Below are 26,775 nucleotides of genomic sequence, written 5' to 3' on the forward strand. Positions count from 1 at the left end.
GAGGGCCATGATGGCCCTATATAGCTCACCTGAGTAGAGATGTTTGTTTTAACAAATTTCTTAACTAAAGCTTTAAAAACAAGAAAATTAGGAGAGTGGGTCAAGGTAAAGATTATGCAAGATTACTTTTAAAATTTGTAAAAAAAAATTACCGTGGTCCAAATCCTTTTGCTGTAGCTTTGAAAACAAGAAGTAGGTCAGTAGGTCACACTGATGGTCACTGAAAGTCTGTTCTGTTTAAATATTGGCAAGCAAAACTATACATGTCATCCAAATTTCAAAGCTGTATTTTAAAAAACAAGAAAGTAGGGCAGTAGGTCAAGGTCACTGAAAATCAGGTTCAAGATCGGTGTACAAAACTGTACATGTCATCCAAATTTCAAGGCTGTATCTTAAAAAACAAGAAAGTAGGTCGGTAGTTCAAGGTAATAATAATTTTAACACTCTTGATAGAGGACCACTAGATGATGCTACATACCAAATATAAAAGCCATATGACCTGTGGTTTTGGACAAGGAAGATTTTTAAAGTTTTTCCTTTCGGTTGCCATGGCAACCTGAGTTCTACATGGAATTCAATTTTTTGAATAATTTTTAAAGAAGGCTATCCAAGGAACATTCCTGTAAAATTTCATCAAAATTGGTCAGATGGTTTAGGAGGACATGTCGTTTAAAAGAAAGGCTTGTCACTACGTTCTTACTCATTCGTACTCGAAATGTGTCCGTACTCAAAATAACTCGAATGTAAAGTTATTATTCTTGAAATTGTGCTCCAGTTTACCAAATTTTTAAGTTATATAAACAGTTATTGGTAATTTCATGTTTGTAACAATGAGAGATAAAAATCGTTTAAAAACCTTCAGCGTGTGCTTTTAGCAGTGTTGTTGATTTCTAGGCTCTGGTTATGGATATTTAAAACATGTTTACAGTTTCCAAGAACAACGGAATGGTAATTAAAAAATGTACCGGAATCGCAAAGAATACATTTATTCGTAGTGTAATTAAGAAATAATAAGTTCCCAACCGTGGTTTATCGTAGAATAACCCGTGTTTTGAGTTCTTATGTGTAAGAATATATCACGAAGGCCGTAGCGATGTCCGGAGAGCTTCTAGATAAATCAAATAATGAATAATAATACATGCATAAATCTAAGTTTGTTTCGGCGTAGCTGTCTAAAATCAGTTTTGACCACTTTTTTTAAACCAAGCACGGTATGCAAATTTTACCAAATACCATCAACGCCGTAGTGAGCCTATGATCTGAAAATCATTTTTGCTGAAAATTTCTGGCGTTCATAGCTTAAGCTATTTATGATATAAAACTAATAATACGCTGGTAAGAATACAAACTCGGTTTCTGTAAAGAGGTTTTATTATTGTATAACACCTTTGTGACATAAACATGAAAAGACATAAAGAATTCAAAGACATTTTCCACACAAAGATCTGAGACATTGCAAACACAATATCACAAAAATGACCATATGGTAAAAATGATTTGAAATGGATTGACATTTATAAAAAATGGTATAGAATATTAATTCGTGTGGTATTATTCAGTTACATTTATGGCATTGATTTTCAATGTAACATTTGTTCAATTAGAAATTGTTTTTGTATATCTTTAAATCATCGAACTCAACTGTCTCATAATCTCATCACCCTTGCCGGCCTAGAAACACTTTCTATATGATGTTAAATCGGGAAGCCTCGGCCATCTCCGGAATCCTCCGTAAGAGTAACCTCCCAAGAATACACCAAAATGTGGATCACCCCGGTAACAGTACACAATATTCGTTTAATACAAACGTATGGAATCCCGGCGCGACATGTTTTTTGCTTTTTGCTTTTTGCGTTTTGCTTCAATATTATACAGTTATGTACATGTTAGAAAATACTAAACCCAAAACGCAAAAAAAGCAACACGCAAAAAGCAAAAACCACGAAGCAAAACACAAAACACAAACAGCAAAAAGCAAGAATCAAGACGCAAAAATACCAAAAATCAAAATGCTCAAAGAATAAAACATATTGTATAGGGATTTCGTAATAGAAATTCAAAATACTACCAATTTTATATTTTTAAAGATGCTTTACGTTGATGTCTTTTGTTGTTATACTTTCTGATCCTTTGGGATCATGGAGTCCATTCAACATATATGTAATAGAGTTCCGCCTAAGCCGGTGCTAGGGGTCGTGAGAGGTGTTGCACATTTCATTACATCCATGAACAGACTCAATCAAACCGAGTCTGCTATTATTGTTCTTGGTTGCATTCTTTAAGGATCTTTTTACAGACTTTATAGTTATAGGCATATAAATGATCGTCACACTCTTAATGAAATCAAATGTTTTAGCACACATATGAGGTAAGGCTTAAATAAAAGTATATACGTTCTTAGAAATACTTATATACTTATATGACACACGCGCATGAATACACAGATAAACACAAACATATAGAGTTTGCAGCTGAATGGTTCTATTTTTGAAGATCCAGAACTTAATTTACTGTCAGATCCTGAAGAATTTCCTTTATGAAACGGAAACAACCTGCAAAAAAAAAAAACAACAGAAATACAGTGAAACCTGCCTTTACCGACACCTGAATTAAACGACAATCTGCTACAACCAGAATTTATGTTTGGTCCCATACGCTATTTTAACATTACAATTAACCTGTCATATCTGACAACCTGTTTTAATCGACCGAAGTTGTTTGTCCCAGTCGGCTAAGACAGGTTTGATTGTACTGATTTATGATTCATACGCCTATAAGTCAATATGTATTGATTCAGTTATATTAAAACTGGTAGTAGACATTCATTTTCAGACTAATGCATCACGTGGAAAACTCGTGGAAAGACACGTGGAAGACAAATCAGAGGGATATGTTAGTAAATTGAAGATCACATAAGGACTTACTTGTTGTGGAGTCCGAACAGAGCAAGATCTGGAGCTGTCACGTGACCAATTAATTTCATTGTTTTTGCGTCTACAATCACCATGAATGCTGAAATTATGCACAATAATTGTTATAAAAGGGGTCGTTTAGTTTGAGTACTTATAGTTTACAAATAAATCAATGCTATACAAAAGTTTATATTTACTCGTGGCTTCATGTTTTCTGCCCAAACAACGTGTTACATAATATTTAAAGCAAATAATATGCTTGCATATGCATCAAATTTTATGTTTTCTTTTTCCTCTAGAATAGTTACATTAATATTTTGTTTCTCTATGAGAACTATGCTTTTTAAGTATTATAGTTATACACGAACATTTCTGTTTTCTGCTGAACATTGTATTTTATTATACCTCACTTTTGTCTACAATGATGAAATCCCATTACCGAGAAAGAGATCAGAAACATTTTCAACCTTTTTTTGCACGTGACCAAGCGAAAGAAACTGTCAAGTCATGTGACCGCACTGATATTTTGAATGTCATATAAGGGCAAATAACTGCTTCAATGTTTTAGCCAAATCATGAAATAATTGCCTCCCTTGTACACATATAGTAATGACGTCACTATTCAATGTGTACACAGAGTATTATAGTTATACACGAACATTTCTGTTTTCTGCTGAACATTGTATTTTATTATACCTCACTTTTGTCTACAATGATGAAATCCCATTACCGAGAAAGAGATCAGAAACATTTTCAACCTTTTTTTGCACGTGACCAAGCGAAAGAAACTGTCAAGTCATGTGACCGCACTGATATTTTGAATGTCATATAAGGGCAAATAACTGCTTCAATGTTTTAGCCAAATCATGAAATAATTGCCTCCCTTGTACACATATAGTAATGACGTCACTATTCAATGTGTACACAGGCGATTATCGCGCTAAAGAAGAAACTGTTAATTTAAATTAATTAAAAACATCTTTTTAACATTTTTCATGTCTTAATTTTGTTTTGATAATAAGATAAATCCTTATGAAGAGGTGACTGTGACATTGATATTGTCACCTCGAAACAGAATGTCAATCTCGCCATTTTGAGCCTAGGGCAATATCTGCTTCGTGTTTAGCCAAATCAATGACATAACTGCTCCATATGAATATATATACGCTCAATTTAAGCCAGTATGCGCTATTTAATCATTAAAACATCTATTACATTTTTCTGTCTTTTTTGTGAAACAATAGATAAATATCTATGACAGCGTGTGACTGTGACTTATATTTAACTCGAACAGATGTCACTCTCGCTTGCTGGTGTATTCTGCCCGGGTGACGTCACACGGTAATGGTATTTTAGCAGTGTTTGACTGGCATGGAATAGCTCGCATGTACCTTTATATTTTATGCCATCGTGTCACACGTACCTTAATGTGTTCTGACGTCACGTCACACGTATTTTTATGTGTTCTGCCATCGAATCACACGTACCATTATGTTTTTTACTCTCGCGTCACACGTACGTTTATGTTTCCTACCGTCACGTCACACGTACCTTTAGTTCTCTGCCACCGCGTCACACGTACCTTTATGTTCTCTACTAACGCGTCACACGTACCTTTATGTTATCTACCATCAGGTCACACGTACTTTTATGTTTTCTACCATCACGTCACATGCACCTGTATGTTTTATGTCATCTCGTCACACGTATCTTTATGTTTCGCTTCACCAGACATTTTGTTTTCTGCCGTCACGTCACATGTACCTTTATGTTTTATGCCATTATGTCACACGTACCTTTATGTTTTCTGCCATGCGTCAGATGTACCTTTATGTTTTATGCCATCACGTCACACGTACCTTCATTTTTACGCCATCGCGTCACACATACATTTTTGCTTTCTGCCGTTGCATCAAAACGTACCTTTATGTTTTTTGCCACAGCGTCAAGTTTACCTTTATAATTTCTGACGTCGCGTCACACGTACCTATATATTTCTGCTGTCACGTCACATGTGCCTTCATATTTTCTGCTGTCAGGTCACCCATACCTTTATGTTTTCTGCCGTCACGCCACACATACCTTTATATTTTCTATCTTCATGCCACACGTACTTTTATGTTTTCTGCCGTCACGTCACATGTACTATATGTTTTCTATCGTCATGTCACACGTACCTTTATGTTTTCTGCCGTCAGGTCACACGTACCTCTAAGTTTTCTATCGTCACACGTACCTTTATGTTTTCTGCCACCGCGTCACACGTGCCTTTAAATTTCTGTTTTTGCTATCGCGTCACATGTACTTTAAATTTGCTATCGTCGCGTCACACGTACTTTAATGTTTTCTCCCATCAGGTCACACGTACCTTTATGTGTTCTGCCATCGCGTCACACGTACTTTATGTTTTCCTCGGTTAGTCACACGTACCTTTATGTACTCTATGATCACGTCAAACATAGCTTTATGTGTTCTGCCATAACACGTACTTTATGTTTTCTGCTATCACGTCACACGTACCTGTATGTTATCTGCCATAACGCTGCATGTACCTTTATGCTTTCTGCCGTCACGTCGCATGTACCTTTATGTTTTCTGCCATCATGTCACACGTACCTTAATGTTTCTGTCGTCGTGTCACACGTACCTTTTTATGTTTTCTGTCATCACGTCACATGTACCTTAATGTTTCTCCCGTCATGTCAGACGTACCGTTTTGTTTTCTGTCTTGACGTCACACGTACCTTTATGTTTTCTGCCATCAACACCTTGAGCTAGGAGGACACCGTCATCCTCTGATACGGCATTGGGTCTTGAAACAAACTGGGGCTCCTGTGTAAACATGCCTTTTGGGTACAGGTACTCGATCTCTTCTCCTGTGTCTACATTTAACTGTGTATAAAATAAAAAGTACGTGTTTTACAGTTGACAAGTTCTCAAAATGTTCAGAAAAGTAACATCAGAATCTCCGCAGAGTAACTTCCCCTTACGGAACGATCGTTGAGGAGGGGGTGGTTTGGGGTGGGGGTGGGGGTGGGGGGACGGGCTTATCCATTCCAATCGCTGTGAGGAGTTTGAAGGAACATTAGCAGTATAAAAATAACAAACATCACAAAATGCATACAAAAATTGTCACTTTTTATTATTTCTGTAAGACGTAACGTACAGTTGGTGCTACAAATTGATGTTATACATTTATTTGCAGTCAAACCTGTTCATGAAGACCACACATAGGTACATCAAAAAATGATAGCTGCTCCCATGTGGTCTCTATTAATAGGTTATTATTGATAATGGTCTGATGGCAGTTAAAATGGAGGTCTTTGCAGACAGGTTTTATACTTGTAATGGTGGTATGTTTCGCAGATGGTACCACGGTGTAGGGGTAGGGCGTCGGACTCCTAACCCGGATGTCGCGGGTTCGAACGCCATCAGCGGAATTTAACGTGACCTTAAAAATCCCTTCTTCTGGCGCGAGTACTGATCAGAACTCCAGGAAGCAGTTATCGGGAGTAGTTAATGTAAGTCGTAAGAACATCACTCTACAATCGATGTAAAAAAAATAAGTTTAAACTTAATTCACAGGTTGTCTTTAAAAACAAATTTGACTGTACATGGATACTTCGGATTACTTTTCGCGATTACGCTCAAGATAAAACTAAAGTACAAACCTTGGTAAGCGCATTCTGGTCCTTCATGGCAAAGTTCCTCGCCATATATGCATAGGTATACTTCTTGGCGTTGTATTTGTAGTTTATATTGGACATTTCAAATGCCGCCGGTGGTTTTCTAGGCTCACGAAGACTGCGCAAGCTCGCGGTCCAGTTAGACATGTGTATGGTGATACGGGTAACGTTACTGGTGTATGTATGCTGTTTTAAATAGAGAATGCAACATTAACACAGTTTAAGACTAACCTGGTCAAGGACTGTGCTATCCGCTTTAATATCTATCCGACATATACCTTAACCAACACCTGACTTAAACGACATTCTGCTAAAACCAGCATTGATGTTTGGTCCCATACGCTGATTATACATAAGAATTAACCTGTCAAATCCGACAACCTGTTTTATCCGACCGAATTTGTTGGTCCCAGACACGGTCGAATAAGACAGGTTTTACTGTACTATATTTGTGTAATTCTAACCGACTACTAGTGCTAAAGTAGCTAACCGAATAAATCAAATCAAATAAATCAAAACGGGAAGTTCCGTCAATTGCCCGGCACGTGTAAATGAGCAAGGATAGAATATTTCTTCTTATCGTTTAATCGAGATTGGAAATTGTTAATTCATCTGTTCAGGCCAGTACTTTTAATTAATGATAACCTATCTCGATTGATCGGTAATAAGTAAAGCGTTCACACTTTCGTATGAGCTGTATTTTATGACTGAAATAAAGGTCAGACCCGTTATTATGATTCTGTTATTGATTTACCTTATTAAAGAGGTTTTCCACATACAGGTGTTGTGTGTAGATGCCGGCGTCATTGTACGTGAGCATATCCATATGTATAGAATCGCCATCTTCATACGCTCCAAGCTGCAAAATATAACATGTGCTGTAACATCTCCTAATTTTGAGCATGCAATATATTCGCAAAGTTTATTACTATATAACTGTTACTAATCATTTGTAGAGTACCTGATGTGTTATAAATATAGGCGGAACTGTAATGTTAGCAACGAAAACGCCGTCAGATTTCCTCATAACCAGTAATCTTGACAACCCTGACGGTTCGTAGTGGAATCCTTGTGAAAAGAATGGCTCATACTTGTTGTAGAATGCTGAAAGGAAATTATAAAGGACAATCATTCTTCATATAAACCTTTCGCTTTGGTTGACATTGGTTACTATACCCTACACGAAGGCAAACATTAAGCATGCAACAAATGTAAATGTTCAGAGCTAAGGTTTGCCTCAAGGCTGTCAGTCATGGGAAAATAACAGTCAGGACGTTAATATTAACAGCCTAGGAGCAGACTAGTTTCGCGTAAAGGAGAATAATTCTATAAGGCATCATGTCTTTTATTCTAATTCTTGTCGTGTAATTATCAGTCGTTGAATTATGTATATAATGAGTCATTATGGGAATAAAATATGTTTAAAATATAAGCGTTAGTCAAACATTACAAATTATTTTTTTTTAATTTAAGTCGCTACCTGCTTTCACCCGGAGATATATTAATACAATAGTAATAATATGTCTCTGTTTGACACTTTGTCAAGCAGCTAGTGTAGTGGACTAGAATAATTGTCAAATTAAAGAATACAGATGACCGTTTACACAGTATGAACTTTTATTTCAAAACTTCTCATCGAGCACTCACCAAATACACACGTATCAATCATGTATGCGGTCTCCGGTAAAATTATATAATTCTCCGTCATTGCAAATGAGTGAAGGTATCCAAATCTAGCAGTAAAATCTTCGTACGGTGTACCTGGCCGACACTTAGTAACGTCTGTGTCTTCATAGTGGTAGGTACCAATCACGTGACGAATTTTGTCTGCACCGACTTTGTACACAACTCTCCTATACAAATCAAATCTATATTTAGATATTTTGAATCTATATTTACATACATTCTATCTTTAGAATCTATATTTAGATGCCATCGTCAGGGTAATTTAGGCAGTAGGCGAGAGACACATATTATTACAAATTGTAGTGTTGAAAATAATTGAAGTTTGGTTTTGAATAATTCTATACACTGAAGAAAATTCGAAAATCGGATTTAACATAATCAAATCACCTTCAGTTTCTTTAGTATGAGCTGCCCGCTCAGAATTAGAATGTGTACGATAAAGGGATACACTTAAATTTATTCCCTATCAACCTTCAACTGTGTTTTCAAAAATTCGCAAATCAAATCATAATTATGCTAGAATGATACAAAATGAATTATGTATTATGTAAGACTAGTACTGATGGTACATAACTTATGCTCACCAGGATTTTAAAAGCGTTCGAGTTTCAAATTTTATGACCGCAACGGCGCTCCATAGTGTACCATCGGGTTCAGTGTGCTCGTGTGCAGGGTTGTTGTTGGTGAAGTATTGCATTGAGTTAGGAACACCTAGGTTATCGTCGTTGTACTGGATATAACCTTTATGGGCTACTTCATCCGGGTCAATTATCACGCCTGAAAAGATACATAGTATAGATCAACTTTATGCAGCGAGGAACAAAGTATAGATCAACTTTATGCAGCGAGGAGTGTCTGTTGGGCCTACTTTTAGCAATACTGCGATAGACGCCGAGGATAACGGTTTGATCTTACTAATTGTCGTTGAATCATGAAGAGTTGCTGTAACTCAAAAATAAGAAGGTTCAGCACAAAACTGAACTATCCTATAATCAATCACTCGCGAATAAAGACCATCATGTCAAAATCTTTCTTCGAAGACCACAATTTTAACTCCCATTGGGAATTCATCCGGTTATTAGAGAACACTTTTCAACAAAGACCTCTTTTTGGAGTTCCAGTGGATGGTCTGTTCAGACAGGTTTGACTGTATCTGGGAAGGTCGCAATACGTATACTTGCCGATAGGAAACTCTGACATGGCTATGACGTCATCTCCTATTTGCCACCAACTGACGTGATGAACCTTCTCCAACTTCGAATTATCCGACAAATTAGCGCTCCATATGTCCAACTGTGTAGGATTCTTGAAAGTAAAGAAAAAGAAAGATGTGTTAAAATAATTTAGGGATATTTTTCTTTGAGTATAATGAAGCAAAACGTTTTAGGTAATTCAAGGCTTGCATCGATTGCGATTTCGGACAGATTGAAACAGGCATTACTAATGTTCCGGCTTCATATATCGAATCTTGGCCGGTAGTCAATTGATACGTGTGTACTACAAATGTATATATTATAATCACAGTGTCTGAATATGTTTTGATAGTATATAATATGTTTTCTTGCGTTGATAACAATTATGATAGACTTCTGAACTATAACTGAACAGTAAGATACTTTTTAAAAACTACTACTACCAGGCACGTAGGAAGCATTTTCAGATTGGGATTGGGGGGCGGGGGGCACACAGCCGACCTATAACAGACCCAGATCAAAGAAACGTTAAACAACGCGTTTTTTTTTTTTTTTTTTTTTTTTTTTTTGATTTTTTTTGGTTGTGCGTGCTTAGCCCATCTAAAACAATTACAGAACTGCAGGGCACAGCTAAAATTGACTCGCTGTCAAAACATTGCTAAGGTAATTAACCTAATCGGTCAAATAATTGAGGGTGCCCCCACCCCCTGTTCTTACGGCCCTGACTACTACTACAACTGATAAAATGATAACAATGATAAAAAAAAATAACAAAACAAGATATGTGTCCATAGGACACTGTTGCACCGGCCATTCTGATCGGTGTTAACCAATGCCCAAACTACACTCAAAATACAACTGGGTACAGTCATAACCAAGATACCCCTGAGGGACTGTATCGCTCTAGTTGACTGTTACATTTGCTGTAAAGACCCAATTTCTATACCCAGGTGCAAAACTTCTCATACTAATAAACATTTGTGTAAAGTTTACTGACTATGTCAATAACTTATTAAGCTGCAGTGCGTGCCAAAAACTTGCCTTATAGAATGAACTGAATTTGACAAAGTCAAGGGCCATTTCTTTGGTGTAACTGGCCTAATATAAAACCTAAAACCGAAAGTGTACAAGTTCTCGTCATTTGTGTGAGGTTTGGTAACCCTAGGTCTATGAGTAAAGGAGCAGCTTGTGCCACAATATTTTAGATCAACAAAATAACTGGTTTTGTAGTTACAATTATCATTTAGACACCATTCCACAATGACATGAATGGCAAATCAAATTGAAAACATACAATCTTACCAGTTTTGATAAGGTCGTGGTGTGAAACAGGCTAGACTCGTTCATTTCTCTCCCGTAGAAATTATAGATGTCGTTTACTGTCGTATCGTACCATCTAAAAATAATGACTTAAATAATTAGTAAGAGACTTTAGTAGTTCTCTCTCTTTCTCTCTCTCTCTCTCTGAGACATATTAGTTCTTTCATGCAGATTACTTTGCTTTGGCTGCTACTTTGTTCTGTGTTGTTGAAATAAAACTTAAAACCATGATAATGAGTTCCATTTAACAATAAAATGTCCATATTATTTATATCTATGAGAAACAAGCGTAAAGCCAAAGGATTCCAAATACATATGGTCTCTTCATTATTATGTCAAACGACAAAAAGAAATGCGATCTAAAATCTTACCTATTTGTGAATGTAATATTGCCATTTTCAATCCTGAATTTGTTTCCGATCTCTATGCAGTCAAATAGATGTTCTATGTAATTAGGCAGTGTTTTATTCATGTTGTCCGTCTCACCAAATGCGCCGCAAGCGTGCCGCATAAAGTTACCTGAAATAATCAAACTTTAATCAAATAATTGATATTAAGAAATATTTACGACTATTTTGATAGCCTGTATGAAGCTGACCATATTTCAAACAAGGCTTTTCTTGATATTATCCCTAATCCTCCGTAAGCCGCAACTCCATGAGAGTAAAGCTTTTTTGTATCTTGTTTTTCTTGATATTATCCATAATCCTCCCTAAGCACGCACGAAAGATTGGTTACCATGAGCTTGTCCGGTTAATTACCCACTCCATGCAAATCTTCACATATTTTGGCGGCGGGATTTGGTTTTACTGGTCAGGGTTTAATTTTCGTTATTTTGAAATTTTAGATCAAAAAGCTCTATTCAAAATAAATCAGAACTTCTATAAGTTACATGACAATCATGACAAGACAGGTTTTATCCTTATAAACTTCCGATAAATTGTTTGAAAATTGTTGCATTTTGAATATTGACATCTCAGACGCTTATTAAAATATATAAAGAATGAAATCTTACACATATAGTCGTACTCGTACAAGTCCTAGTATCTCGTAAATACGAAACCAGGAAGGGCAAGTTTGAGCCGCCGCTCCTACGTAATAAAATCAAACGTACCGAAAACCTGGAGTCGGTGAACTCCAATTTTATATATCGTTTGGACTCGGTATACGTTCTAAACGCCGTTTATTGAAAAAATCAAACATTTGTTGGCGTAAAACAATGTTTGTTTTTTTATATCAGCATACAGAAAAAAAAATTCTTGTCGAATAGGCTACACTTTATGAACATTTGTTGGCTGATGCCGTTGCAGTACCCGTAACAGTTGCTAAGGATACACGGCGACGTCATTTTCAAAAACGGACTTTGGTGGTCAACTTTGACGTCTCGTGTAAAACAACTGGTTGGCTCTTTTGGTATGAAGTTTGAAATATAGTCAACTTCACACAGGCCAAGTTTCAAGACGCTACTCGAAGTGTTCTATCTTGAATACTACAGTTAATATCTTTATATTCGCGCGTTCTTAATTTCGCTGTTATTAAATTTTCGATTTATTCTCCATTTCTTTATTTCGCAGTTATCAAATTTTCGCTTTATTCGCGAGCTCTTTATTTCGCGGTAATCAAATATTCGATTTATTCGTGAGTTCTTTATTTCGCGATTGTCAAATTTTCTATTTAGTCTTCGCTGTTATCAAATTTTCTATTTATTGGCGAGTTTATTTCGCATTATCAAATTTTAGATTTATTCACGAGTTTTTCATTTCGCGGTTATTTTTTTTATTTATTTCTCGAGTTCTTGATTTTGCGATTGCCGAATTTTCTATTTATTCGGTAGTCTTTATTTCGCTGTTATTAATTCCTATGCCTGCTGGCGGCAAATGTTTTTGCCTTTGCAACCAGTGCAGATCAAGTTCGCAGTTGTGTTGCTTTATTAACCCTGACCACGCTGAATTTCAAAAATGGACTGCTCCATCTTTCAATTTGGACAGTGGTATCTATAGTTCACAGGGGAGTTCATGATGAACTGAATGAATAGCGAACAATGCAGATAATGATCAGGCTACACGGAGGTGCAGGTTGATATTGATCAGCTTTAGGCTTCTTAAATATTTAAAACCGTCTAAAAGTTTTCATTAAATATAAATGAAATGGTATAACAATAACTTGCCTGAAAGCCAAGTAGGAATGTATCCATCTTCTAAAATAACTTGTCCGTTTATTGTTTCCCTTTCAACATTCCTGAATCCGTCTTTAATCATTTCCGTAAGTTCATCCTCAGTTAAGGTGTCCGCTATGGCACATGTTAAAGCCGCAACCAAACATGCAGCTAAACACTGCTTGATTTCCATCTGCGATTACTGAAAAAAAAACACGACGTGTTGCATGTTAATAAATTAAACGGTATTTTATTTTTCAATTGAACGAATATGAACTTTACAGACAAAAAGTCATCGTTTGTGTCGAAGTTATGTTGTTAACTGGAAAGGTGTGTAACGATATCTAATGCACGGTAAAATCTTATTTAAGCATAATTAACAAAAGATCTGTAAACTTTAGTTTATATATTGTCAAATGATAAACAGACTAAAACAAAATGATGCAAAAATTATTATACATCTATTCTAACCGAACTGTCGTGTTTTCCCTAAATGGTTGTCGGTGCAATGTTCTAGCCTAAAGTTGGAGCAAATCTAACTTTAAATCTTAGCCAACAGCTTGAAAAATTTGCTTTTGTATTAAAAATTGAAAAAATACATGAACTCTGTGTTAAACATGTCAAAACAAATCTACAAATTTATAACCCTGCTCACGTGATGTTATCTTTGATAACATAACTCGGTTACCTATCTGAACTTCCTCTTTTAAAAAGATTATGTGTTTAGACTTGATGGTTACATCCAATTTAAACAAAGAGTTTTCATGTCTGCCATAAAAGATTGATTTAAATTTATATCGGATGAGATGGCGTCATATATTTCCAGTACCATAATTATGTTTGTTTATTATCTTATTGTGTATAACACCCCCTTTTCAACGGTATTTCGGTCAAGCACAGGCAGTTTGCCTAACACTCGTTCATAGGAAAGACCAGTATTAGACCACTATCCTCCTTAATTAAGAAGCTACACCAACTTTCTCGCTCTGTCGGGTTGGAACGTGTATGCATAAATATACAGTTTATTAAACAAGACTATTACATACTTCTGCAATACTTCAAGCCATGAATCTTTATTTAGCATAAGTAAAGATTCCTGTCCAAGCAAACAAGCATGCACTTAAGTTGTTTGTTTTAGGTGGTCATTTTAAATAGTTTTAGCAATGAAAATCTACCTTAGGATAAATGATAAATGTCTAATATCAAAAATGTGCATTCTACGCCATGTGTTGTATACCCTCTCTAACGGTATTGCAAGAAGTCTTATAAGAAGCAATGCAATCTCCTTGAAAACATGAATTTGTTTTATTTTTGGATTTTTTAAAGAAATGTCAAGACTCTGATAATCATTATAAACATGTTTTCAGCAACGCCTTAAAAGGATATGACAAGACTGTTTTGCGATAATAAGTGATACATGTAAACACAGCTAATACCTGTAAGCACTTGTTAACCTGCTTCCGGGTTAAATTGGCAAACACCTAATTATTAGGTCACAGAAGTATTAAGGCTCGACTTCAAAGAACTGAGACCCTTCCTCAAACAGATAAAGGGCACTTAGTGATACTTACAAAACTATAACTGACCAATCAAAAACGACTAGGATGTTCTAAAATAATGCTTAGGTATAGCAGAGTGATAAAATCTCGAGCAAATCTTTTTTTTCTAATCTAACATGTTTAAACCACTCGTATGTACTTGAGAAATGCAAGGGGTGTTTCATAAGTTCAAAGATTTTTTTTCTCCATTAAACCCAGTTTCACGTCTTATTTCACATGGCTTCATTAGCTAATCAGATTGGTATTTTTAGCAACAGGGCTATATTTTATAACCTTGATGCTGACTGAATGAAAGACAGAAAAATCCATCATTGTGTTTAAGGCCTAAAAAATTCTTTGTTTCCAGTAACATGCTAAAAATGTTAGGGTAGGTAGGTCGGATTTTTTTAAAAAAAAATTTTATTAAGTGAGACTTTTCGGAAATTATTTTTGTGTCAAAAAATGAATACAAATAAGGGGGTTATGCCTTTAGAGCAGGAGTAAGTTGATTTTTAACATCACTGACCATGTTTAAAGCAAAAAAAAAAAAAAAAAAAAAGAAAAAAAGTGCAGTAGTTTTTGTTAAAAAGTTGAAAAAACATATTCTCCAAGACCATAAAAACATTTAGGGTCGGGCCAAAAATTTAGGGTAGGTCGAGATATCGGAAACAAACATTTTTTAACGCCTAATATGCTACGCAGAAAAAAGTGCTAAAGAGTTGTGGCACCGTTAAACGTCGCAACACCTTTAAATGTCGCAATCATCGTTAAATGTCGCAACCACCGTTAAATGTCGCAAAATCGTCTTTCGCTAAATGTCGCACATTTTACTTTGAATGTCGCAAAAATTTGCCCACCGTTATATGTCGCAACACCAACGCTAAATGTCGCACAGCAAAATAAGGTAAGTTCAACAGTCTTTACTTAGAGACAAGATTGGATGAGTGCATGCTTGCATGCATGAGTATGCAATGAGTGCTTAAATGGCATAAAATTATTCCAGGACTACGTAATTTTATGTGCGGTAGGTGCGACAGGGGGTCTCTGTCCGTATTTTCCCCCCTTTTTTGATGGGGGTTGTGGGGGACGAGTTTTCTATATACAGGTATGAAATGTTGGCCTGTGGTGCATTTTCGGTCTATATTTTGAGGTACTGGAGGGGTACTCACCCTTATTTTAGGGGGCTTAGGGGAACCGCCCCCCTGGAACATTTTAAAAAAACTGGTATGAAATGCTTTTTGTTATAAATTTTTATGTATGGGAGTGGGTACCCCTGTCATTTTAGAGAAGGCGGGTCAGGGGCTCTTCCCCTGGGAAATTTTTAAAACTTGCCAGGTATGAAATGGTGGCCTCAGGTGCAATTTTTTTTTGTCTTAATTTTAAGGTAATGGAAGGTACTCCCCTCATTTAAGGTGTAAGTGTGTGTGGGGGGGGGGGGGGGCGTAGGAAGCAGGGGATTCTCCTGGGAGATTTTGAAATATAGGTATGTTGGCCTCTGGTGGGCAGTTTGGGTCTAAATTTTGAGAAAATATTATTTCAAAATAGTTGTGTGCAACTTTGATGAGTATAGGTAACTTTTCAGCCAGCTGCTGGTTTGAAAGACATTCAATCGCAATTTGATGCAGATGCGAGTAATGTGAACTGCACCGATCTTGTTAAGCCAGTTCATATAAAGGAACGCACACGAGAGACTTAAACCTGTCCGTGTCACTTGTTATATACCCGCAGCCACTTAACCTATACAGTGTTACTGTGTTTTATACCAGTGCACTGTAAAACGCGAAGATTTTCTATTAATCAGTCATGGGTTCTATTTCTTTGTTGGAGGTTTACATTTAAAATCATATGACGACTATCCAGCTTCAATGGCGGAGGAAGATCCTATGTGTCCCTTTGTACATTATTTCAGGTACAAACGGGCATTTCGATTTTTTTTACTTTAAGTTTTTTAAAATCGTCAGGCTTAGTCTCATTCTCCCTGTGCCCACATTATCCTTCCCCCCCCCCCCCCACACCCCCGAACACACACATAAACCCCTCCCTGTCCATCTTCAAAAAATGTAAAATATTTTCTTTTAATTGACTTGGTATTTGTGTCATAGATTTCTGTGTCATCATTCATCCCGTTCACCATCCATACCCAACCCCGACAAACACACAACGCCATTACCAAATCGTATTTAGTTAGTAGAAACTTCATAATATTTCTGTTCTTAAACATGGCCCTACAACAAAATAATTTCACAGATATTTTTCTTGTGTGACTATTCAAGCAAGGTGTGGAACTCAGGTGAGCGATCTAGGGTCACCAAGGCCCTTTTGTTTCTATACGTAACAGCACGTATTATCAAGATAATTACTGGTATAAGATAACTTCTTCCCTCGAAAAGGTATACAAGGATGTATGAGTATGACTTCCGTCGGCCTCCAAGCTAACACCATATTATTTTATTATTGAAGAGTCACGTTAATCGCTTAAAATAAAATTTTGAAATTTACACAAGGAATTGTTTATATATGTCACAGATGATTTTGCGACATTTAGCCGTGGTTGCGACATTTAGCGTCAACCCTGAGACATTTAACGGTGGTTGCGACATTTAGCGGTGTTGCGACATTTAACGTTGCCACAAGTGTTCGTGTATACACGATTGGAATAATTGTAAGCTTGTGAGTGTAATAAAATATCACTTTATAACTACGCATAATACCGTTAACGACAGCGTACATTATAGTCCCAAGGGGCCTCCGAGGCCGAGTGGTTAAGGTCGCTGTCTTCAAATCACTTGCCCCTCATCGATGTGGGTTCGAGCCTCACTCGGGGCGTTGAATTCTTCATGTGAGGAAGCCATCCAGCTGGCTTACGGAAGGTCGATGGTTCTACCCAGGTGCCCGCTCGTGATGAAATAATGCACGAAGGGGCAGCTGGGGTCTTCCTCCACCATTAAAGCTGGAAAGTCGCCATATGACCTATCATGTGTCGCTGCGACGTTAAATAAAAACAATATTAAAAAAAAAATTAAAACATAAATAAATAAAAAAAACACTATAGTCCCATATACAAAGTCAGAACGGCGTAAATCAATGGACATCAAGCAGTCACAAAAGCTGACATTTAGCCTTTAGCTCAGGTGAGCTAAAAGTCATAATGGGTAATTGACAACTTATATTTTTCCTGAAAGACGTCAAACTGTGTGTATTTCCAGGTTTTCTTTTGTGGTAAGTAAATAAATTCTTTATTTATAGAGGGTAACATATGGAAGTACTGGATGAACATTTGACTTTCGTACTTCCTACTTTTAATTTCTGACTTCTGCACTTTTCACTTTCTTACTTCCTACTTCTAACTTCCAGACTTCCTACTTTCCAACTTCTTACTTCCAATTACTTCACTTCTAAGTTATAACTACCTCAATTCCGACTGCTCAGTGCTGACTTGAAATTTCTTCACTTCTGACTTAGAACTTGCCAACTTCTTATTTCTTACACAGTTTCCACACTTCTAACTTATTGACTTCTGATCAGATAATGTAGATAGATAGACTTTAAAACACAAGAGGGTCATGATGACCCCCTGAATCGCTCACCTGAGTAATATGAGCCACATGTTTCAAATGGCAAACTGACGCTAAATTATTAGAAAGTAGGTCAGTAGGTCAGATTCATGGTCACTGAAGACAGTTTTAAGATTGGTGTGCAAAACTATACATGTCATCCAAAGTTCAAGGCTGTATCTTGAAAAACAAGAAAGTAGGTCAGTAGGTCAAGGTCACAGTCAAGTGATCCCTAATCGCTTGGGTCATCAGGTAATTATAATTAAACAGATTATAGAAATATGACGTGATACTTTTTGTAGTATTTTTCCTATATAACTCATAATTATAACAAGTGACCCCCAGAGCGGGGCCTCTTCTCACCCCAGGGGCATAATTTGAACAAACTTGTAAGAGATCCACCAGGCAATGTTACACACAAAACATCAAATGCATAGGCCTTGAACTTTCAGACAAGAAGATCTTTAATTTTTTTCCTATATAAATCTATGTTAAACTTGGTACCCCCGGGCAGGGCCTCTTTTCAATCTAGGGACATAATTTGAACAATTTAGGTAGAGAAACACTAGGAAAGGCAACATACTTAATATCAAAAGCCTAGGCCTTGCAGTTTCAGGCAAGAAGATTTTTAAAGTTGTTTTTTTTTCCGATATAAGTCTATGTAAAACATGAAGATTTTTAACGTTTTTATATATGTATCATGATAAAATGAATTTCGAAATAACAAGCCTATGATACGATATGCGTATCGCCAAATTGATGTATTATGATAAAATGAATTTCGATATATCGTTACACCCTTAGCCCCTCTGATTTTTCCCTGAGTAAGTTGATTGCTCAATAAAAAAAAAGGTGGTTAATGAGCTTATATACAGAGTTGACTTGGTAGAAAACTTGACTGATTACTAATATTCCCGTTACCATTTTTTCAGATTTTTATGCTCCCTTTCAGCTTTAAAAAGCGCGAATCGAACATTTATCTTAAGTGAGATTGCTAGGATATTACAGTTCCACTGGTCAGATAGCTCAGTTGGCAGAGCAATCCAAAATTGAGGAAATTACGTATGGTAATTTGTATTTTGGGGCGGTTCAAGGTTCGAATCCTGGTCTGGCTGTGCAAACTGTTGCGTTTTGAAGTTAACTTTTTCCAGTTATTTATAGAAGATCTACAGGTAAAATATGAAAATACATTTTATTTACTTATATTTCTGTAATACTGTATTTACCTTGAAATAAATTATTTTCGGTTGTGTTTCTTCTGTAGTGTATTTTTACCAGTGTTCAGGAAACTGTTCCCGAAACAGTCACAATAACAGTGAGATCTTGCTATGACACTGCTTGGTATCCTGTACAACGCCCATAGCTGACAGACAGACGTATTTATTGTGAAAAACAGGGAAGGCTTGCCAAGGGTTACATATGTTGTGGATATTAGAAGTAGAAGATGGAAGCAGTTTTCAAGCAATGACTATATAATGTCAGAAGTAAAATTGTAGCTTTTTGTTTAAAAATGTGAAAATGCTAACTATCCTTATACTCCTGACAAACTTGGTACCAAAATGTTCATTATCTTAAGTAGAAAATGACAATTGTAATTGGAAATTCGAATTGTGTTAACTCTATATTTAAGAAAATTAAACTTGTATTAAATTCTATCATTTGTCAAAATGTTATATTATAACTTTAAGCCATAATGGCCTCTTTTTACAGACTGCCTAAAGAAACACTTCAATTGTTCTTGTTTATTATTTAGTCATTTTCTTGATTTACACTTTGATTTGACATCCTTTCTCAAACAACAAACTTCTAGCTTAAGACTTTCCAGGGTTGACAAGTTACCACTTTCTTTGATTTTGCTTTGTTAATTATTGATAGGTAATAAGGTGTAAAACCTTTTAATAATTTCCTTGGGCAACAGATGTTATCTTTTAAAAGTAAAGTATATAACCCCCAAAATTTTAAGGCGCAAGAAGACAAAATTTCATTTCAGCTCTATGAATAGAATTAACTTTGTGATATTTCTTTTAGTGATAAGTTTGTCAGTGATAACTAGACATTTAATTTTATATCTGTGTAGATTTTTGACATACTGTACAATTTATTCAGGTGTATACGAGACAATATTTATAAGGAAGTCTTATGTTTTAAGCTACCTAATTATTTATAGTAGAGAAAACAAATAATTTTTAATTACTTTAAATTTTAAGTATACATGTAAATCCTATTTCACTAGACTTACATATTATTGAAAACTAAGGAATCCCATTTGAAATAAGTGACATTGTTGCTTTCATGGGTTATCCCAGGCAGAAAGATCATCATTCTTTCCTTATCCTTATGTATCAGTTTGATTACACTTGTGAAGTACAAACATATAAGCGTTTACTGCATATTTATTAACTTTATTTTTTAATTTCTGTGTCAGTTTGTATTTTTATGATAATTGGATCTTATGCCTGAATAAAATTGAATTGAATATAGCTGGCTGAAAAACTAGAGTACAGCTTGCATAAAGAGACCATCAAAGGGAAGGAAAGAACATGTTCTCTTTATGCAACATAATTTGTTCTTTGATAACATTAAAAAAGGAACTGAAAAACTGGTCTCTTAATGCAAGTAGTCTCTAAATAGAAGGGGCGTCTTGAGCAAGTTGGACTATATTTGAAATGTACATGTAAAATTCTTCCATGTGAGGAACTGGTTCAACTCGTGTGAGGATATTGTGGCTTGTAACTTTTAAGAAGTCAGATCAAATGTACTTTATGAAACTTGTTATACTTTATGCTCTTGTAATGCAAATAGTGTATTGTCTTTATGTTTTGTCTATGATGATTGCTCTAAATAAACTTTAAACATTATTTCTCTTATTTATTACAATGTTTATAGTAGAGGAATGCATACAAAGTGACATGAGATGTTTGTGTCATTTACCAGTCCATTTAATTTTGCTAATACTAATTATGTCATCATTTTCATCAAAATTTCCAGTAATTACCTCCTTTTAGAAGAGTATACTCTCGATTTGATTAAGGTACTGTTCATGCTTGGCTGTAATGGACAACTATTTCATTCTAAATTTATTAGCTCAACTGAGCCAAAGGCTCAGGGTGAGCTATTGTGATCACTCACCGTCCGGTGTCCGTAGTCCATCGTCCGTCCGTAAACTTTTACTTTAAACGACATCTCCTCATAAACCGCTAGGCCAATTTCATCCAAACTTCACAGGAATGTTCCTTGGGTGAAGCTCTACAAAAATTGTTCAAAGAATTTAATTCCATCCAGAACTCTGGTTGCCATGGCAACCGAAAGGAAAAACGTTAAAAATCTTCATGTTTTAGATAGACTTATATAGGAAAAAAAAACTTTAAAAATCTTCTTGCCTGAAACTGCAAGGCCTAGGCTTTTGATATTAAGTATGTTGCCTTTCCTAGTGTTTCTCTACCTAAATTGTTCAAATTATGTCCCTAGGGTGAAAAGAGGCCCTGCCCGGGGGGTACCAAGTTTAACATAGATTTATATAGGAAAAAAATTAAAGATCTTCTTGTCTGAAAGTTTAAGGCCTATGCATTTGATGTTTGGTGTGTAACATTGCCTGGTGGATCTCTTACAAGTTTGTTCAAATTATGCCCCTGGGGTGAGAAGAGGCCCCGCCCTGGGGGTCACTTGTTACAATTATGAGTTATATAGGAAAACTACTACGAAAAGTATCAGGTCATATTTCTATAATCTGTTTAATTATAATTACCTAATGACCCAAGCGATTAGGGATCACTTGACTGTGACCTTGACCTTCTGACCTACTTTCTTGTTTTTCAAGATACAGCCTTGAACTTTGGATGACAGGTATAGTTTTGCACACCAATCTTAAAACTGTCTTTCAGTGACCATGGGTGTGACCTACTGATCTACTTTCTAATATTTTAGCGTCAGTTTGCCATTTGAAACATGTGGCTCATATTACTCAGGTGAGCGATTCAGGGTCATCATGACCCTCTTGTGTTTTAAAGTCTATCTATCTACATTATCTGATCAGAAGTCAATAAGTTAGAAGTGTGAAAACTGTGTAAGAAATAAGAAGTTGGCACTGAGCAGTTGGAATTGAGGTAGTTATAACTAAGAAGTGAAGTAATTGAAAGTAAGAAGTTGGAAAGCAGGAAGTCTGGAAGTTAGAAGTCAGAATTGTAAAAGTTAGAAGTAGGAAGTAAGAAAGTGAAAAGTGCAGAAGTCAGAAATTAAAAGTACGAAGTACGAAAGTCAAATGTTCATCCAGTATTTCCATATGTTACCCTCTATAAATAAAGAATTTATTTACTTACCACAAAAGAAAACCTGGAAATACACACAGTTTGACGTCTTTTAGGAAAAATATAAGTTGTCAATTACCCATTATGACTTTTAGCTCACCTGAGCCAAAGGCTAAATGTGAGCTTTTGTGACTGCTTGATGTCCATCGTGCGTCTGTCAACAATTTCTTGTCGGCACAAAAGAGGTTTCATTTATCATTGGATTTTAACCCTTACCCTGCTAAATTTCTATAATGAACTTGTCCATCTTTCAATTTTGACAGTACCATTAACTGTTAAAAGGGGTACATACCAAAAAGATACTGACCGAATGGCGAACAGTGAGGATCATGATCTGCACTGGTCGCAAAGGCAGAATCAATCGTGTCCAGCATGATATTGGTTAACCAAACTTCAACATAAGTTGTATCACCATAGGATCTCGGTTCCTTTCTTGAACCAGCCATATCTCACCATGGGTTCCAGAGTTACGGTCCCTGAAATGGCAAATATTGGCTATTTTGGTCTTGTCTGCACAATAGTTTCCGTTATGGGTTCTAGAGTTATGTCCCCTGAAAGGGCCAGAAATTGGCTATTTTGGTCTTGTCTGCACAATAGCAGTTTCGGTTATCATTGGATTTTAACCAAACTTGCACATAACTTGTATCACTATAAGATCTTGGTTTCTTTTTTTGAATCAGTCATATCCCACCATTGGTTCCAGAGATATGGCCTCCGAAAGGACAAATATTGGCTATTTTGGTCTTGTCTGCATGATAGTGGTTGCATTTGTGATTTGATTTTAACCAAACTTGCACACAACTTGTATCACCATAAGGTCTTTTCTTGAATCAGCCATATTCCATAATGGGTTTTAGAGTTATGGCCCCTGAAAAGGCCAGAAATTGGCTATTTTGGTCTTGTCTGCACAATAGCAGTTTCAAATATCATTGGATTTTAACCAAACTTGCACATAACTTGTATCACCATAAAATCTTGGTTCCTTTTATGAACCAGCCATATTTCACCATGGGTTCTAGAGATACTGCCCCTGTGCATCCACAATTTTCGTCCAAAGCATTTTTTTCATACATGGAGGGATTTTGAGGTAACTTGGCACAAATGTTCACCATCAGGAGATGTGCGCAAGAACCAGGTCCCAAGATCTAAGGTCAATTTCAAACTTAGAGGTCAAATTTAAGAATGAAATTTTTCGGAGCATTTCTTCTTCAAGCATAGAGGGATTTTTATGTATCTTGGCACAAATGTTCACCACCATAAGACAAAGTGTCCTGCGCAAGAACCAGGTCCCAAAGTCTAAGGTCAAGGTCACAGATGCCAAACCCTCAGATTCAAGAATGACTTTGTCCGGAGCTTTTCTTCTTCAGGCATGGAGGGATTTTGCTGTAACTGGACATAAATGTTCACCACCATAAGACACCCTTGCTTTTAGAATTACTTCCCTTTGTTGTCACTATGAATAGCTTATATTGTAAGTTTTTTATTACTGGCCATAGAAAAAATCGAGACCACTTTTCTAAGCCTATTACATCCAATTTTTAGGTGTATTTTGACCTATCTCTACCTGGTAAGGAGTTTTGTATGGACTTACATTGTACATTATTTAGGATTAACTTCCCTTTGCTGTTACTATAAATATAAATAACTTTATAATAACCTTTTTATAATTGGCCAAAAAAAATCCATGCTAGTTTAAAGAAATTTGCTAAGACGGACGTATTATAACTGTGACATTCTGGCACTCTTGTTTCCCTATACTGAAGATGTTCTTGTCAGAAACAGCAGGCCAAATTTTAAAACAATTTTACACAAATGTTTCTTGAATATTTACCGTGATATCGGGGTTTGACCGTCTACCGTAATTGTTCAAATTATTGCCCTAGGTTCAAATATGGCAATGCCCATGTATGCGACATATAGTATATATAATATATGGTAATATTAAAGAAAGTTTGAATACTAGTTTCCTTGTATTCAAAGTTTCTTCCAGAAGATGCTAAGTATCTTCTTCTCTGAAATCACAATAGCTAGAGCCTTGATATTTATATAAACCTAACTCTGTACTTGCACCATTATGTTATACAAACAGACTTGAAGCCTTTTACACAGGTGAGAGTTTTAGGGTCAATGACCCTCTTGTTTTATTAGCTCACCTGAGTTTTTGTGACCGCTCAATGTCTGTCGTGCGTCGTCCGTCCGTCAACATAATATTATTATTCTAAAAAAATATCTTCTTGAAATGCGAAATAAAGGCAAGAAAACGTATGAACAAATGTCAGTGTCAGACAGAACATCTTAGAATTAGAACTCGGTGTCAGAAAGAATCTTCCCGGCGAATCCTGTTGTGTCCGAAAGAACATTTGTGGTCTATTCATCCGACTTGAACCCCTCGTATTTTCGGAAGTAATGGAGATTTCGCCGGGATATTTGGCAGACAAAGAGATAGAATGTTGGACTTTACATTAAGGGTAATGCCAAGCTTGTTGTCTCCGAAATGAGAAAGAATCCTCGATTCAATATCCAAAACAATGAAAATTTAACTGTGGATTAGCCAAGCCATCTGTGGGATTATTTGATGGACTTTTTAATTCAGAAATCATGATGCCTCTTTCTATTCTCGAAACATGGTAGGAATCTGGTTTTCATTGATTTACATTGTGTATAGACAAAATTGAAAATACTGCAAAACCGTGAAGTGTCACGATGTCCGATCCGGTGCCATGTTGTCTTGTTGTGTCGCGTTATCACGTTATAGGGTGTGTTTATGATGCTGGAATATTGAAGTATATGAACTCTTGGGAGTAATTATAGAGGTGCGATAAGGAATGATCTGTGGGACAGACTACTCAAAATGGTAATTCATCAATACATTCATCCGTTTACTTATTCATACCAAGTGTAATACTTGCATTGTCCGTTCTTGGTTTATATACTATTAAAGTATTAGATAGGAAAACTTGGGTCCATTATAAGATGAATTTTTAATCGTCCAATGACCAGAATATCAAGTAAGTTTTAAATATTTTCATTGTCGTGATGAAATTCAATCAAATGAAATGTATATTCATAAACGCTTACATTCTGCAATGAAATATGGATAATCCAAGGTAACATGTTTCAATTAAAAGTACATGAATATAGAAAAAAAAGCATAATGTATAGATCATGTAAATTTTTACTGCCATCAAGTAAAGTAAAAATTGAAATAGAATATGTTTGCACAAAATATATTTGAAAGACATTCACAATACATTCTTTACAACGCTCTCACATCAAACAATGTTCACATGCATAAAATCTATGTTTCGGAAAAAAATATAACTCAAGATGTGAAATTATTAATGGAAAATTGTATGAAAAATCAACATTGTAAGTTGATATATATGAGTAGATAAACAAAGAGCAGCTAAATTCTGTTTATCACATGTTTGACGTCGCGGGAGTGAAATAATGCCATTGCATAATTTTTGTATTACCCTGGCGTGATAAAGCTTTGACGTGGACGCCGTATTTAATTATGAGACGTTGGTCAAATTGACTTAGTCTGTAATAGGTAAAGGAAAAAGATTTTTTTTTTCAGCATAAAAAAACTAACATAAAATAAAAAGAATATTATATGTGTACCTTTCCACACTGAATTTATCAAACCCGTATAATAAAATTTATAAAATGCTCGGCAGAAAAGATACTCGTATAATATCCTCTTTTTATTTTGCAATAACATTTTATCATTATTATTAATATACCAGATTTATATAGCGCCCTTTTCATGATAAACACGTTCAAACGGGCGCTTTACAAGTAGCAAACGCAGCCACACAGGATGCGAAATTCATCCTCTACTAGTACAGACACAGAGCGATCTGACCAGATGGACAGAGTGAGATAAAGCCCCAAGAACAGATAGAGAGAAATCCTTTTCCGGCTAACTTAGCCCAGCTCTTTGCGAATAGACAGTCTGGTTCTTTAACGTGCCCGGTGTATAGCATCTACCCACGCGGAGCCGTCTTTCCTGGAAAGAACCAGTACAGGCCTCTTAGTTAGGAGACACTCAAGAGCATCTCAGAAATTTCCAGTACCTGGACCGGGATTTTAGTGCATGGTTTACGTGGTAGAGACGTTTTCGACACATTTCAGAAATTATGTAAATAACATCAATGTTTTGTTACTGAAAAATGCTAACAATGCAATTTAATAATTACTCTGCACGTTTTATTCTCAATTGCTAACAATAAAAGTACAGTTCCTTAATTCCAAAAAGTATTTCATAAATTTAGAGATGTGTTCCTTAAAGACAAATAGTTTACTATGGTGACATGGAAGAGACACAAAAAAAGGTAATGGTACATTCCCTGGATGATGAAGCACCCAAAATATCTACACTGGATTTCTAAGTTCGCTTGCGCACGCATTTATAATGACTTTTT

General features: G+C 35.9%; 1 protein-coding gene across 2 annotated transcripts; it reads right to left on the bottom strand.

Moving 5' to 3' along the window:
- Nucleotides 1-1,329: 1,329 nt before the first annotated feature.
- On the bottom strand, nucleotides 1,330-13,581 carry LOC123540302 (carotenoid isomerooxygenase-like). Of its 2 annotated transcripts, none has more exons than XM_045325200.2 (13): nucleotides 13,424-13,581; nucleotides 12,965-13,154; nucleotides 11,169-11,316; nucleotides 10,780-10,873; nucleotides 9,466-9,589; nucleotides 8,869-9,061; nucleotides 8,246-8,451; nucleotides 7,560-7,702; nucleotides 7,353-7,457; nucleotides 6,584-6,784; nucleotides 5,657-5,804; nucleotides 2,925-3,012; nucleotides 1,330-2,552 (listed from the first exon to the last, which is right to left on the bottom strand). In XM_045325200.2, the coding sequence occupies exons 2-13, from the start codon at nucleotides 13,143-13,145 to the stop codon at nucleotides 2,408-2,410; spliced, it is 1,776 nt and encodes a 591-aa protein (XP_045181135.1). In that variant the 5' UTR covers nucleotides 13,146-13,154; nucleotides 13,424-13,581; the 3' UTR covers nucleotides 1,330-2,407. The 2 variants fall into 2 exon arrangements, with proteins under 2 accessions (XP_045181135.1, XP_045181134.1); XM_045325199.2 differs by having other exon boundaries at nucleotides 13,412-13,578.
- Nucleotides 13,582-26,775: the final 13,194 nt, after the last annotated feature.

This window comes from Mercenaria mercenaria, chromosome 16, assembly GCF_021730395.1.
Source record: "Mercenaria mercenaria strain notata chromosome 16, MADL_Memer_1, whole genome shotgun sequence".
Taxonomy (NCBI): domain Eukaryota; kingdom Metazoa; phylum Mollusca; class Bivalvia; order Venerida; family Veneridae; genus Mercenaria; species Mercenaria mercenaria.